We start from the raw sequence: 15,912 nt of genomic DNA, 5'->3' as shown, positions 1-15,912 counted from the left end.
AAAAAGTACAAATGAACAAATTATTGTGGCACGAAAAAAATGTTGCTATACAATGACAAACATCAAAAATCCTTGAATTATTTATACTCTAATATATATATAATTCACATTATTGTTTTTTTTTTATAAAATTTATTGTTTTAGCTTCGATGTTAAATTTAGGAGGTAAATGTTACAAGAATACAAGGTTTTTTCAATTTCCTGTTTCCAGTATAGGCGCTAATTTAATAACTCCCTTTTATATTTGTCCTCTACACTTCCGCGGCGAAAGAATTTTCATTGCGCATTGATGTTGTGATGACATTTTTTGAGGGAATGATTGGGTGGACTTACTTAACTTTTATGAAGAGAAATGTCTTTATTGTGTACAGTGTATCTGTCTATAAATATTTACCGTGTCAAACGTGTTGAAAAAAGAATGCTAAACGATCTTCTGGCTTGTGTTAAATTTTAAATAGTTTTCCGCATTTCTTATAATTTATATTATTGCATTTACGTGTTAATGAACTCATGCTATAGGTAAGTATAAAAGGTATGGCGTATTAAAATGTAAAATTAAAAATTAGTAATTTTTTTTAGGTAAAAACATTGATTATAAATATTATAATATTTATAATCAATGTTAAAACTAAAAAGTAATAGCGTAATTTGGGGATTGTTCTTCAAGTTCCACGTCAATTAACGGTCGCAGTAAGTTGAGCGCGACTAACGCGATTAAATGCATTAAAAGGTTGTAGGTATAGTTTTTTGGTCGCGATGTTCAATGAACGCAAAATAATTTAGGCGCATATTATGTAATACCCGAAATTAAATATTGAGCTCATTGGGCATTGTGTTCAATATTTAAATTCGTGTCTTCTACATAACATGCGCCCAAATCGTTTGCATTCATTTAATTATACATATTATTTATGTGTGTATAAGGAAATTGTGTTATATTATTATATGTGATTATAATATGCAATAGTCTATATCCGTCGACTTGAGTGGAGGATTGAGTTCTCAGTAAGTCAAAGTAGCTATAAATTGCTTTCGTATTTCAATAAATCCGAAATCCAAAAGCAATTATTTATCTTTTCGGTGTTAGGTTTATTTTTATATTTTCATCAAAAATATTTTACTTAGGGTCTTCGCAGCTTTAAATTGTAATAATATTATTTATACGATTTTTAAGTGGCTTAAATAACGTTTTTTTTTGATAATCCGGATTTTCGAATTCCTATCACTAGTAGATATACACAGCCCGGGCGTCGCACCGGTGATTTTCAGTGGTAAAAACATGTTTACGCAAACTGAAAATAACTCGCTTAATTTTGGTTTTAGAGTAAAAGAACCCATTATAAAATTAAAAGAGAACAATATTCCGTAGGGCAAGACGGTGCGTTTTTTTTTGTAAAGTTACAGTCATTTAAAAATGTTAAATTAGTCGTTATTTATAAACTATGTATTGAGCGTTATACTTGGAATAATGAAAAAAACGCACCGTCTTGCCATCCGGAATATCGTTCTCTTTTAATATTATAATGGGTTCTTTTACTCTAAAACCAAAATTGAGTTTTTTTTTTATTGAGATTCTGCATATTACAATTTATCTTGACGATTACATAAAATTAAACAACAATGAGTGGAATTAAGCGAGTTATTTTCAGTTGGCATAAACATGTATAGATGAAAAAAAACATTTTTAAATCGCTTTCAAGGATGCTGTGATAGTCCAAAAAATAAATTAACTACCAAAATAGTCCTAGTTATTGAACTAATAATTACACATCACAGTTTAACCTTTAAATTAAGATTTTGTAAAAACTTGCCTATACTTACTCCTTATAAATGGGCGGCGCAACCTCACTGGGAAGTAAATACCATGTATAAGTTGTTGAGAGTATATGTTTACAAAGTCACTATAAAAACACGCATTGTTAAATTCTATTGGAATTCAAATATTTAAATGTATAAAATGTATTGGTGAAGAGGTAACTTTTAAGCTAATCCAGTTAACAATATCAGCAACCAACTACCCAGTTTACTTGTAACACATCGCCAAAACATGCCTATTGTAGTTGTGTAGCCATGAATGATGAAACACAGTCGAATTAAAAAAAGGAAATATCGGAGTTCTTGCATCACTGGCTAAATCTCAAAATGTCTGATTGTTTTTTGATGAACTATAAGATTTATTCTGTGACCGTGCTCTCAACACCCGCCTGCATCCCACCCATTTATGCTTCGTCTATTGGTATATAATTATTACAGTCTATGAATTTGGTACGTATCACGAGATTTCTTATCTAAAAATATGAATAAGAGACTGCTAGCGTTCCTCGTGGCAAATCGTGGAACTTTTTATTTTTTACTTAGGATACATGTTATATTCGTTCGCGTTTATGATAACAGCCGATTTATCAGCATTTACTATATTATATTTTACCATGTACTCATATATTTGATTTTGATTGGCTACCCGCACGGTGTAGAGAAGATTTTCCCTACATCGTGCTGCAGTTTAATCAAGGTGATATAACCACTATATTTTATCATATAAACGGTTACTAAACCTAGGTTATGATTTTAATTTTAGTTACCTTACATACCAACGTTCAACAGCGATTGTAAAAACTGCAAATCAGTTGGTGAATGAATAATGATACTTGCGTCTTAATTTTGTAAAATTATGTTCGCAATTTGTCGAGTTTACTAAATTATACAGAGTAATTTTGTCATACTTATGGTATTTATTATGTGAAGTTTACTTAACATAATATACCTATTAGTTACTACTATAACATCAATTATTTGTAAGTTTATTTTGTAGCAATAGATTTGCCGATATTTCAACAATATTGTCGTAATTGCTTGATACATTTTGTTTAAACAATATGTCATTGTAAATGTTAATGCATAGTACCTATGTATTTTACTTGTTAAGTAATTTCAAATTTAAATTTAATAAATGTTTAATGTTTGAAACTTTAGTAATATCGTTGTCGCTGTAAATTACAAATAACTTAAGTGCTTATAGTATGGTTATTACATTTAATTTAGGACGGCTCAAATTGAGATAGCTGAATATAATTTTGTAATGCAACAATACTAGCAATAATAATAGTAACTATTATGTATATTTTTTAAGAAAATATATATTTTTTTGTGAGATTCGGGAACAAGTTTTTAAAATAAAGTTGATAAATTTATCTTATACTCAGTTCTATTATGTCAAAGCTAGGTTTGGATTGTAAATGGTATGGGTGTCTCTTCTTAGCTTTGGATGAGAAATAAAAATGTCTTCTTCATGTGACTTAGACTGGGCATCCGTAAAATTTATATTTTACGATACTAGCTCCAGCTCCAAAAACAATGTGATTTCATTGTTGAAGTTTATTAGTCAAAGGTTAGTACATATAATGTATATGATAAAATAAATATGTATATTATACAATAACCTTAAATCGTTTTTGATCTTTTGTATTATTTTTTAATTTATAGTGAAGACAATCTACTTGAACAAGATATCAATGAAAACAAATTTTGTTTTTATTTTGTCACATTAGCTGCAAATTACATTGGTCAACACTGTAATTTATGTAATGTTTTAAAATATTTATAAATATATGTTTTTATTTATGTAGTGTATTAATTAATACTTTTGTTTAGTTGAAACAAATGAGTTATCAGCTTTGAGTAGAAGTTGTAAAACTCTTCTAAAATGCCTTCTTACATACATGGGACAAATAAGAGATGGCAATAGTTGGGATTCTTGCTCATCCCATCTAAATTTGGCATTAGCTGCAATCTCGGCTTTGTGTGCTGCAAAACCATTAGGTGCTTCCGACTTTGTTACTGTTGCAGCTCTTATAAAGGAGTGGCCTTCTAATACTCATAATTACAGTATGTTTGTTTTAATAAATAAAAACTTAATCATTTATTTGCTAAATTTTATTCATTAAATATTAATTATTGTAATTTTGTTATTTTATAAAGATAATAAAGAAAAAGAATGTAAAAAAGCACAAGCTTATGCTTACGTAGTTGACCAAATTATAAGACCTTTGGATAGAAGTAAAATTTGCTTAAATGGTCCTTTGAAAAAAAACGATGAAGATGTTAAGGTATAAATATTCACACACATTGTGTAAATTCACAATATAATATTATAATCTAATTGTATTACCCGTTTGCTTGTATTGTTTTTTAGAGTTTGTTAATTGAAAAAAATATCTCTAATTTACAAGAAATGGGAGCGAATAATGTCATTTTTGAAACCTGTGTTAAACTTCCAATGCTCAAGAGATATATAATTAAAATTGATCCACAACATGATAGTGGGAAAAATATTTTGAAGTTTTCAGAACCAATCGGATCTAAGCTATCGTAAGTAAAATAGTAATAGCGTTTGAAATGTAAAAAGTATAATCATTAAAAAAATAAGATACCTATAGTACAATTTCTAGTGATTCATTATAAAACTTCTTTACTATTCTCATTAAATACTTTGTCATTAGATTCTCTCTCCGTCCAACTTACTTTAAACATCCTTCTATAGCAACGCATTTCAAACTCTTCTATTCATCTTCTTCTCTTAGTATAGTTTAAGTTTCACAATTGTATAGTATATTAACATAATTTACAATATTTAACTATTTCATAAAAAAACCAAAACAAATATAAAATAAAAATGTATATAAAAAAAGACATAACAAAATTATCTACATTCAATTTTTTGGATATTATTTAATTAGGTTCTTTGTAAAATTATGGTTTTTAGAACTTGGGCTTACACCTAAATTTGCTGTTACATTTATTTTTAGCTACTTTATAACATAATATTATTAAGATTTATATTATGCTTACCTTAAATTGTTACAAATAGTAATTAATGATTATTACTATCTTGTCGTTTTTTTAGATGGAGATTTGTGCTATTGGATATTACATTTGTTGAAAATGCGTTAGCATTACCAATATTTGAACCATTAACTATTGAGTGTTTACAACAAGTAACTAGTATTATCACAGCTTGTCTTAGGGTAGCATTGTTTGTGCAAGGTATACATCATAATACAACAATAAGTGCAGGTAACCAAAAAATATTGTTCCTTTAATAATATATGTTTGTAAAATAAATCAAAATAAATAAAGTTAACTATCAATATCTGCATGATAATGATTAATAACTTAGAATATTTTCTTTTATATATATATATATATTTTATTAGACAATATTAATATAGAAGAAGATGTTATGTGGAACCAAGCTGTCCAAACTATTGAAAAAATTGTCACTATAATGCAGACAGTTTCAAGTACATTGAAAAAGTATTCGCAATCGGTAAGTGAAGTATTTTTTGGTTCAAAACTAATAGAATTTTACAATCAAATATAACAAATATATATATTTTACTATATTTATATCTAATATATAGAAGTAATTCATTCTTAAAAAACTGACCTTTCTTAGTGAATTTATAAGTTATAATTTATAAGTTAAGATGAATATAATTTTCATAGTTATATAAGTTTTGCAACTTTTCCTCAAGGTCTAAGGGTTTTATTCTTATTTCAGTTTTACATGGTTAATCTCATCTTAGAAAGCACTAGCAGCTACTTTTATGTGTTTCTAATTCATATTTAGTTTATTATAAAAAAGTACAAAGAGTGAGAAATTAAACATATTTAAATTTTATTATTCAAAGCTGGAAAACTGAACAAAACTTGTGGTTATATACAGTTATAATAAAATAATACATTTAAAAAAATACTATAAACCTAAAAAAAAAAAATACACTTTCTAATAGTAGCAAATACACTATACGTGCATATTGGTAGCAATGCTATTACCATCAGCGCTTACAACATATTGAGTTGTATTTACACTAGATACATATTTTTCGGTTACTCCCACTTCAATAGATTGATTTGTCTGTTAATGTTTCAAAACATTTGCACCTTCCATCCTCAGGTTAGGTTAGGTTCTGAGCTGTGGTTCAATGTTGCTCATACCGTGATTGAGACTGCTTCACCAAATAATAAACATTTAAGTTCCAATAATTTTTTAGATTGATTTGTGTTGTGAGCAATAATAGTACATTTCTATTGAATACACAAATATGCTACTACTGAGAAGTGTATTTTTTTGTATTTTAATATTTAAAGCTTTAAAATTAAAAACAACAAGCTTGGATAATAGTCTTTTTGCATTGTTTAATAGCATAATATACATAATTATTATTTTTAAGCATTAGCTAGTAAATAATATTTGAAAAATCTTAATGGTGTATATGTTTTTCTTTATGGTTCAAGGTTCATCAGAATTATTATATGATTGTAGTTTGGGTCCTTTTATATGGTCTTAATGATATCTGTACAAAAACGTATAAACTGAATCAAATTAAAGATAGTGAAAAAATAACCAAAAACAAAGGAAAAGATATGGCAGCTAAATCATCTAAAAGGTAATATTCTACTGAACACTATTGTATATAATTTGAGTTAAATAAGAAATTAAGGATTTATATGACATAGTTAACTGTAATAAAATTGTCTTTAAATGTTTTAGTTTATTTAATGTTCTATCAGTTGCATTGGCAAACGAAATGCTTAATATGCTTATGGATTTGTTAGAAAATGCAAAAAAAGAATCGACTTCTGAACAACTAATGAGCTGTGCTGAGCGGAATGTTGTAAACTCGGTAGCAAAATTAGATATTTGTGCTAATTCGAGTGCAAGTGAACGACTTTTACAGATTTTGCAAGCTGTACCGTTTATAAACTTTTTTTATAAGTTGGCAAAAGTTAGCCATCATAAGGTAATTTTTTTAATTAACACCTTAGCTAAGGGTAGTGCCGGGAATCCCATATTGATTAAATTATATGTCATTTTTAGTTCAAGTGAAAATTATTTTTGTTTGTTAGTTATTCCTTATTAACTTTGATGTAAAGATGAGAAGGTATTGTTTTAATAATAATAATTTTATATTAATAAAATAATAACACTAAACACTCTAAAAGCAATACATTTTACATCTTGCATCTTAAAATTACAGCACAGCTTTTTTGAAAATATTTATTTAGTTCTAAATTTGTTTGGTTATCTTTTGATTTTATAATAAGTGTTTTGCAGCAAAACTGGCAGCCACATTTTTTAAATTTGTTGGCTTCTTGGCAGTATAAAATATTTTAAAAAATTCATCTCATTTAATAATTTTAATCTTAAGATAACATCTCCCTGAAAAAATAAACAAGTATGTTAGCAACTTGTGTAACTGCTAAATGGCTGGCAATTTGTTAAAAAATCAGGTTTTTACATAAAAAAGAAGTAAAAAATATGTTTCTGGAATAACCTAGTATAGTAGCCAAATAACTCATATCTCTTAACAGACTTGATTTCGGACCATCCTAACTAGATTAAATTTTGTCAGGCTTTTTTTTCAAAATACTGATCGTTTTAAATCCCCTTTATATTAAGCTAAAAAAGTAAGTTTTCAAAAATATTATGTATATCTTTGTAGGCAATATGTTTAATTATTAATCAAAATAAAAGCAAAGTGAATGGTGTTCATACTGTAAGTCTAGAATCAATGGATACATTTCCTGGGACACCGGAAAGTGTAACACCCGAAGAAGAAGGTAGATTAAAAAAAATAACATTTTATTTTTCTAAAATATTTTAATGATATTTTTATATTATAGATGTAGATAATGAGTCATTATTTGGAGCTTGGTTTGAAGAGGTGCTAACATTAGGTGATCAGCAGATAGAAAATTTATCTACTAAACCACAGGTCACTGAATATACAGATCTTAATAAAAGTGTAACTAGTACAGCAAATTATAAGGTAGTACCTGAAAGTGATGATCCAGAATCGGTAATGAAGACAATGATATTGGTATATTAAAAATAAGTTACTTTATAAAATTTAAATATTAATTTTTAGTATTTAACATTGACGACAAGAGTATTTAACTTACTGGATGTATGCTTTTTAAGTACTGAATGTGCATATATTGTTACATTTATGACTCGTGATGCTGTCAAGTCTGATAATTTGGGTGTACTAGCTAAATTAATCACCGACATTGATTGGGCTCCAGTTTATAATGACTTAAGTAAAGGTCCTAGCTCAATATATTTATTTATTATATATTTTATAAAATTATTATATAAATATTTCAGCTTGTATTCTTGATATTCATCAAAATGCTTCTTCTTCTGTTGGAGTATTTTTACATAATTTGATTGCTAAAGATTTTTTATCAGCTCATAAACAAAATGAGTTACTTGAATTAATAGGAATTAAAATCCCAATGGACAATGGAGGTACCAAATGGCCATTACAAATATATCCCAGAACACTAGCAATATTAGCACAAGTATAATTATATTGTATACCTATAAATAATACAATTTAATCTATAAGCTCAGAAGTTGACAATTTTAAAATTATGTTAAAATAATTAAATAAAACCTATAAATGTTCTAAATATCATCTGTTGATGAAAAATAACAATCATAAGTATGTAAAACATACCTTATTTAAATTTAATTTCGTACAAAATAAACCAGAACATTTAAAAAATGGTAAATAATTTGTGTAAAATGCATTAAGTTTATACATAAATTATACTCAAAAGTAAAAATAATACAAAGAAGACAAAATAACAAATTTGGAATTTTAATTTTTGATGTTTTTATAAACTAATTTCTAAGTCAATTCAAATTTTTATTTAAAGTACATCAACTTCTTAGCCATACATCTATCACTTATTTTGTACTTTAAATATGTGTATTTTATAATTCATACTTATTTGTATAACACTATAGGTGTTGCTTAAAAAGCCAATGTCTGAAAGAGATGAACTATCAATGTTTATTTGGCAAAGTTTAATCAATTCATTAAGCAATATAATTGAGCATTCTGTAAATAATAATGATGATTTTGAAGGTAATTCACAGATTTAATACATATTAATAGAAACTATGTACTAACAGAAGAATTACTGTTTGTGTTTTCAGATTTGAATGTAGAACATGCACAGCTATTAATATTTTTGTTCACCTTAATGTCATTAACACATAAGAAAACAATTCTCCTTTCTATTTGTAACACTATAATTGGAGCTAAATGTTATTTGGCTCTAAACCCAGTCCACAATAATCATATTTTGGCCTTAAGCAGATTACTTTTGTGTTTTGATTATATGGTTAGAAGATTGTATGATGTTCCAGAATATTTATTGTCACAAGTAATATTAAAAATATACAACATTTATTTTTTATTGGTACTTTATAACTAAAATATTATTTTATTTAGGTTGAATGGAACTTGATGCGTATCAAAAATGTAGTGAAAGAAGATACGAGTAATGCACAATTAACTGAAAAACACACATATTTGTTGTATAACTCTATTGAAGACAATTTTCGAAAAAAATCTGATGGTATTGGATATTCAGTGGCCGTAGAGCCTTGCTTTTATAAACTTCTTGATGATAAACAGACTGGAAATGAAGTTCCAAAGTTGGACGGTTTGGTGAGTAATTGAAAATTATAAAAAAAACTAGTGGTCGCTTAACGTGTTTTAAGTAATTTGACTAAAAAAATTTCATCAGTTATTCAATTTTAGGTCAAATTATATAGTCATACCTAAATTGTAGTATTTTTTATGTAGAATACAGTTTTTTTGACTTCCAAAATCTATAATTGATTACGTAAATATAAAAAAAATGAATGATTACATAGTAAATTTCCAATATCTTCATTAAAAAGAGATTAAACATTTTTTTTTTTAATGTCATTTGATTGATTGTTATGAATATTATATAAGCTATAAATAAAGGTTTTTTGGTAATTTTAGTATGCACTACAATAAACGTTTTTTGTATTATCTTATTACATTAATATTGATGTATAATTTTTTTAAAACATATAATAACATAATATTTATAAATAAGTCTGGTATTATTTGATGTGTAATATACAATTTTTAAATATGAAATTAATTGTAGTGCATTTGGTAAAAGTTTTTTACTGCTTATAATAGGCATAATAATCATCCAAATGATATGTTAAAAACATTTAAATAAAATTTATTTTAAAAAAGTATATCTAAAAAAATGTTGTTTTATGGTATACAACAATAAAACAAAATAACTAATTTAATAATTGAAATAACATATGTATAACATACTTTATTAAGTTTTTAAATTTTTGTAATTATTAAAATTTTATTTTTAGGCTGTTAATTTTATACTTAGTTATCCAGAAAAATTAAGTTATCCACAATTGTTAGAAGCCTTGTTGGATATTATTTCAACAATCAATTTATGCATGAAATCAGAAATTACAGATAGTGGAAAAAATGAAAATGCAACATCAAAATCTTTAAATCCACTTACACTTTGTAGTATTGAATACTGTTTTACTTTGGCATGGAAGTATGAATTGAATTTCATTTATAGAATTAATTATTTATAAAAAGGATGTTTGCTTCATTATTAGCAATTTCATAAATTATACATACATACATTAAATTAAAACACTGTATTTGTGCTTGTTAAAAACTTGTAATTCTAAAATGATATTTCTGTATGACTAATTTTTTCCATAGTACTTATTGACTAATAAGAAGCTTGATAACATCATCGAAAAATAATATTATTATACACTATTAACTAATATTAATTATTAATATTTTAGATTACTTTTATCTTTACCAGTACCTACACAAAGGTTACAAGAAATGGTAGACGACAAATCCTCAGGATTTGATACATCAAGTTTATTATATTTTTTAATATGGGGTAATAGATGTAGTTCTAAAGTCTATAGTAATTGGTTAAAGGTAATATTTTGGTTTTAATTTAATTTTAAATTATTACATTTATTTAATGTGTAGTATTTTATTTATAGGAAGGTGTTCTAAAACAAAATAGTATTTCAGAAAGTACAAGTGATAAAGATACAAATGTATGTAATACTCATGCATTATTAACAAGTGTTACAGCTGCAACATTATCAAATAAATATGATTACCAAATAGCTGAAGCTCATTTTATTAAACATATTAAACAAACAGGTATTATGGTTTTTTTTGTATGTTATTTGTTAGTTTACATAATTACCTAGTTATACTTTTTACGATTTACACATGCTCCACATGTTGTTTTTGTTAATATTTTACATAGTTCACAGGACTGATCATAATTTATAATTAAGTAATGATTTTTCTTTAAAATTTAGATGCCAAAACTAAGATTCAATGTCCTTTGTTATTGGATATAATATTGTATGATGCGGTAATATCAAAAATATATGTACAATCTAGAGCAGGAAAAACACCTGAAGACATTTCTAAGTAATGAATTGTTTCATACTCAGTTTTTTAATTAAAATAATTATTAGTTTTAATATAATTTATATTTTTATTAGATCTCCAAGTACAGAATTAGTACATATGTTGATGCCATATTGTGTCGAGTTGGCTACATTAACATTTACAAATATCAAGTATGCATTATGTAATTTTAGTAGATTCTTATTATTTTAAACATATCATATAACTCCTAAATTTTTTTATTTCAAATTTATTGTTTGTTTTCCTTTAAACTTGTTACCCAAGTTATTTTATATATTACATGACACCTGAGGTTATTTTGATTTTTTTTTTTTTAGTACATTTTTACAGTTAGTTTTAAAACAGTTGGTAAAAAAAGGTAGAGTTATATTAGAAACATGGCTTCGTCTTTAAAATTCCTGGTTAGTTACCCTTCTTTAAAATAGCAACATTATGTTCAGTTTAACTACAGCCAAGAGTGGTAACTACGGTGGCAACTGTCCTACACCGTGTCCTTTATTTTATTTATGTTTTTATTATTTTTAATATTATTGATAATAATTTAAAGTAAAATATTTTGATTTTTTGGTATCACTAATATTTTTAATTTATTAGTATTTTTTTTGCCACACTTCCTCCCTTTTCCTACATTATTATAAATTTGGGGCCTCTCTTTAATTCATGCTGCATTTGTTGTCGTAAGACAGCCCTACCCATTATACTACTAATTTATTGTATTATTATTAAGGAATAATCTTCTTCAACAAGTTAAACATTTGCATCAAGCACAGACGTTTACACCGGGAGATTTAAATAATTTAAAAATAATATTATCAATGTCAAGTAATCAATCGTCTCTTGAATTTTCACCTGTAACCTATAACCTACCATCTCTGATATATGATGGTATTCCTTCATGGGTGATTTCTGTAATTACCAAGTGGAATTCCATATCTATTGGTCCAAACTTAAAGGTTAGTATTGTATAATTGTAATTTTATATACTAAAATAATTTATAAAAAAACTTAATAATAATTTTAACTATAATTATATAAATCCTTGATGTTGATAAATAAAATGTATTAAAAAAAAAAATAGTGTGACCATTAGACTTGATTAAAAATCAGACAGGTCCTTACATGAAAATCAAATAATAATTAAAAAACCGCAACATTCTTAACATAAAATATATTTTAAACTGTGGCCTTCTGAAGATACTTTGATGTACAATTTCTGATACACTGATTCAATCAGTTTTTAATTTAAAAAATGTATTTCCTTTTAAAAACTTTTTAACACTATAGATTAAGTATGTTTTAGACAGTTATAAACATTAATCAATTATGGGAATATTGTTTTAATTTACTTTTTAAATTACAGGCTACTAATTTGGATATTTTACCTGAAAATTTAATTCAGAATATTGTGAAACATCATGCATCATTTGTTTCAAATCAGACAGTATATTTCAATACTCCATCTTTAAAGCGTTTACTTCATACGCTTGTTGTTTTTATCACAGACAATATACAGTGAGTTAAATATTTGAAATATTTTGTTTTATGGGTAATACTCTATGCGTTGTATTATTATTACAAGTAAATAATTAACCTTTAGTGGTATGGTGGAAAAAGTTCACACTTTTAACATGTTTACGGCCATATGTCATATATGTCACATAATTATATAAATCAAATCAATAATTAATAGATAAATAAATAATTGCGTCTGCGTGAAAATGCTAATCCTACCTATATATCTTTTATAAAAATACATGAAAAAACTTGAAATTTAGCTAGAAAACTATATTTTGACTCTGCGAATGCACAAAATGGCTGACTAATAAATTTTACCTTGAATGTATGCGTCATATACTAGCAACTCATGTTGGTCCCATATTTTTAAGATTTTTTTATTTAATCTTCCAAAAATATTGAAAAATCATTTTTCAGCCAAGTCTGCAACCACGTAAGAGCATTTTCATGTCTCGTTGAAGTACCAAATAAATTTCGCCCCCTATCTCTTACCAATCCCCTATCTCCTACCCCCTACCCTCTATCACTTACCCCCATTTGTAACGCTTTTGATATAACGCTTTTGAAACTAACAATTTTTTCAAATATATGCCAGAGCTAAGACATGAAAATGTCAAAAAAGTTTTGATAACCCCATGTTATTTAAATTGGAAATTTTACTGTCTGACAGGATCTTCTTTTTTTTACCCACTAGAGTAGTTTAAGATCTTGGAGCATAACATTTCGAAGAAGTCCAAAATAAAGAATAGGAGTAGATGAATAGGAAATCGTAATAATTAATTAAATAATCTACAATAAGATATCAAAATATAAAATAATACTTAAAGCCTATTATTCAGTAATCAATGCTATAAATTCTGTCCTTAACACTTTAAGCAGGCTTGTGAGTTTTAACTACAAATAAATTGTGACCTACGCTGGTCACATTTCTTACCTAAATCTAAGTGGTACTAAATTTGACTTTGGTATATTTATATCTCAAGCGACCAGCGACAGGTTAATATAAATCACATTAAGATATTTGTTACATTATATTTAAATGTGGTACTCCAAATTATGTAGATAAACATAAAAGAACAAACTGTGGGAGTTATTTAATATTTATTATTGCATTTATGTGTATTATTAAGTCTAAGGTGTTGCTTTAAGTTGTACATTTCTTAAGTGATTTTTATACATTTGAAAAATAATAATCAATTATTATAAATATTCAGGTTATGCACTGATTTCAAATTGCGATCAGATTTTGCAAATCTCTTGAGTTCTATGACAGTTGATTGTTCATCAGAATATCTTTTAGAGCATATTATTCCTACATTGGAAAAATTGAAAAATCCAGGTGATCACGATCCAGCTACTATGATAGCTATACTTATCACCAAAAAAATTAAAAAATTAGCAATTCAGTACAAATCTGATGATACTACTAACACGTAAGAAATACTATTGTCATGAATTTATTTTATTTTAATTAATAATTATAAATGGCAGTTTTTGTTATTGTAATAAATAACAGAGGTACTATAATTATTAGTTATCATTAATTTCTAATATGTATTTTAATATTATTCTAGAGATTACATGATTGAGAAAACCTTAATACATAGTCTGTTTTGGATTGAGCAATTGATTTTTGAATTTTCATCTGCTCGGTATGCTGTTTTAAGAACGTTTTGTGTTAACACCCCTAAAGAAGTGATTTCTTTAAAGAAATTTATTTCGTCTGGTGTTTTTGTTAGAGCTTTTGTAAGATTGGCTAATCGATTGTTTTTAAACTGTAAGTAAAAAAAGATAAATGTATTTTTTGTTACTTATTTTTGTATTTTTTCATGAATTTTAGTGAAAACGAATAATCACCAAGATATCCGAATAATATGTCGTACAATTATTGAATTATCAACTGACCCAAAAAATAGACTAGATTTGTGGTTACAACGAATTATTGTTGGCTGGAATAAAGATGAAGATTTGATTGATGCTGTTAAACTTTTGTCTCAAGAATTGACAGTTTTCTTAAATGAAAGACATTTAAATTCTGTTAAACATTTTACGAGCAACATACCTTCTACAGTTGATTCAGATGAAAATTTTGAATTAATAAAAAATATGATAGATTTTGTTGTCACATTAGATGTGTAAGTAATATTTTATTTTTAAATTAACTATTAATCAATATATAATTAGTTTAAATATTTAATGATTAACTGTATAATTTTTTGTATAACAGAAATGATGACCTAAAAAAAAAAGCAGCTTTATGTTATTTGGATACATTAATACCAATTGTGACCTACACATTAGTTTTTGAAAATGGCACTGGTTTTTCAAAAATATTTGCTCAAATGGTACGATTAGCGGATTATGGTGGTTCTGCAGGCCATGTAAAATTATTCAAGGCCAGCATAAAATTATTAGATACCATAAAAATTTGGCTTAAATCAAATGTAGTGCAGCTACAATCTGATGATTCTAAAAAAACATATCCTGCTGTTGTAATTGCTTCCAGTTGTTTGATGAATTATGTGTCTGATATAATAGCTGCGTTGTATAGTGATACTGAAAATACTACTCGTCCTCCATTACTTGATTCTTTGTCTTTGTTTTATTATGATGGTATGGAGTTTGATGGATTTTTACCTTGCAACGAGAAAGAAAATGAAGCATTAATTGAAGAATCAGTATGTACAAATGTTTCCTGTTTATTCACATTTAATTTTAGTATTAATTTTTTAAATGTAAGATTTAATATTCAAATATTATAGGATGAAGATAGTCTATACTACAGGCTGTGTACATTTACTGTTACTCAAAAAGAATTTATGAATCAACACTGGTATCATTGTCATTCATGTAAAATGATTGAAGGAGTTGGCGTTTGTAGTATTTGTGCTAAAGTTTGCCACCGAGGACATGATGTTACCTATGCTAAATTTGGTAACTTTTTCTGTGACTGTGGAGCTAAAGAAAATAATTTCTGTCAGGTAAAATCTAATATAATTACTATAAATATAATAATAGTTTGTTGTTTTATTGTTCTGTTATTTTT

At 26.3% G+C, this 15,912-nt stretch overlaps 1 protein-coding gene across 6 annotated transcripts in view; it reads left to right on the top strand.

Moving 5' to 3' along the window:
- The first annotated feature begins 2,621 nt into the window (after window positions 1–2,621).
- Window positions 2,622–15,912, top strand: part of LOC126838971 (E3 ubiquitin-protein ligase UBR4) — a 39,230-nt gene continuing 25,939 nt past the window's right edge. Inside the window, exons 1-29 of one of the 6 annotated variants that reach the window (XM_050573804.1) lie at window positions 2,622–2,728; window positions 3,224–3,388; window positions 3,484–3,581; window positions 3,652–3,885; window positions 3,979–4,106; window positions 4,193–4,368; window positions 4,904–5,073; window positions 5,214–5,326; window positions 6,298–6,449; window positions 6,554–6,803; window positions 7,506–7,623; window positions 7,687–7,862; window positions 7,932–8,109; window positions 8,171–8,367; window positions 8,819–8,939; window positions 9,011–9,240; window positions 9,309–9,527; window positions 10,232–10,431; window positions 10,694–10,838; window positions 10,907–11,072; window positions 11,237–11,351; window positions 11,426–11,503; window positions 12,079–12,304; window positions 12,712–12,863; window positions 14,081–14,299; window positions 14,441–14,643; window positions 14,707–15,001; window positions 15,094–15,544; window positions 15,629–15,847. In XM_050573804.1, the coding sequence (XP_050429761.1) occupies window positions 3,279–3,388; window positions 3,484–3,581; window positions 3,652–3,885; window positions 3,979–4,106; window positions 4,193–4,368; window positions 4,904–5,073; window positions 5,214–5,326; window positions 6,298–6,449; window positions 6,554–6,803; window positions 7,506–7,623; window positions 7,687–7,862; window positions 7,932–8,109; window positions 8,171–8,367; window positions 8,819–8,939; window positions 9,011–9,240; window positions 9,309–9,527; window positions 10,232–10,431; window positions 10,694–10,838; window positions 10,907–11,072; window positions 11,237–11,351; window positions 11,426–11,503; window positions 12,079–12,304; window positions 12,712–12,863; window positions 14,081–14,299; window positions 14,441–14,643; window positions 14,707–15,001; window positions 15,094–15,544; window positions 15,629–15,847 (5,139 nt within the window). In that variant the 5' untranslated portion in view covers window positions 2,622–2,728; window positions 3,224–3,278. Of the gene's footprint in view, window positions 2,796–3,219; window positions 3,389–3,483; window positions 3,582–3,651; window positions 3,886–3,978; window positions 4,107–4,192; window positions 4,369–4,903; window positions 5,074–5,213; window positions 5,327–6,297; window positions 6,450–6,553; window positions 6,804–7,505; window positions 7,624–7,686; window positions 7,863–7,931; window positions 8,110–8,170; window positions 8,368–8,818; window positions 8,940–9,010; window positions 9,241–9,308; window positions 9,528–10,231; window positions 10,432–10,693; window positions 10,839–10,906; window positions 11,073–11,236; window positions 11,352–11,425; window positions 11,504–12,078; window positions 12,305–12,711; window positions 12,864–14,080; window positions 14,300–14,440; window positions 14,644–14,706; window positions 15,002–15,093; window positions 15,545–15,628; window positions 15,848–15,912 lie in introns of all 6 variants that reach the window. The other 5 variants (XM_050573803.1, XM_050573806.1, XM_050573805.1 and 2 more) reach the window with 5 other exon arrangements.

Source organism: Adelges cooleyi, unplaced genomic scaffold (assembly GCF_023614345.1).
Source record: "Adelges cooleyi isolate 19-005CV unplaced genomic scaffold, UGA_ACOO_1.1 ACOO_flye_CR_arks_rails_tigmint_CR_PRNA_30, whole genome shotgun sequence".
NCBI lineage: Eukaryota > Metazoa > Arthropoda > Insecta > Hemiptera > Adelgidae > Adelges > Adelges cooleyi.
The sequence above is the reverse complement of the archived record's forward strand: the minus strand, read 5'-3'. Positions and strand labels throughout refer to the sequence as shown.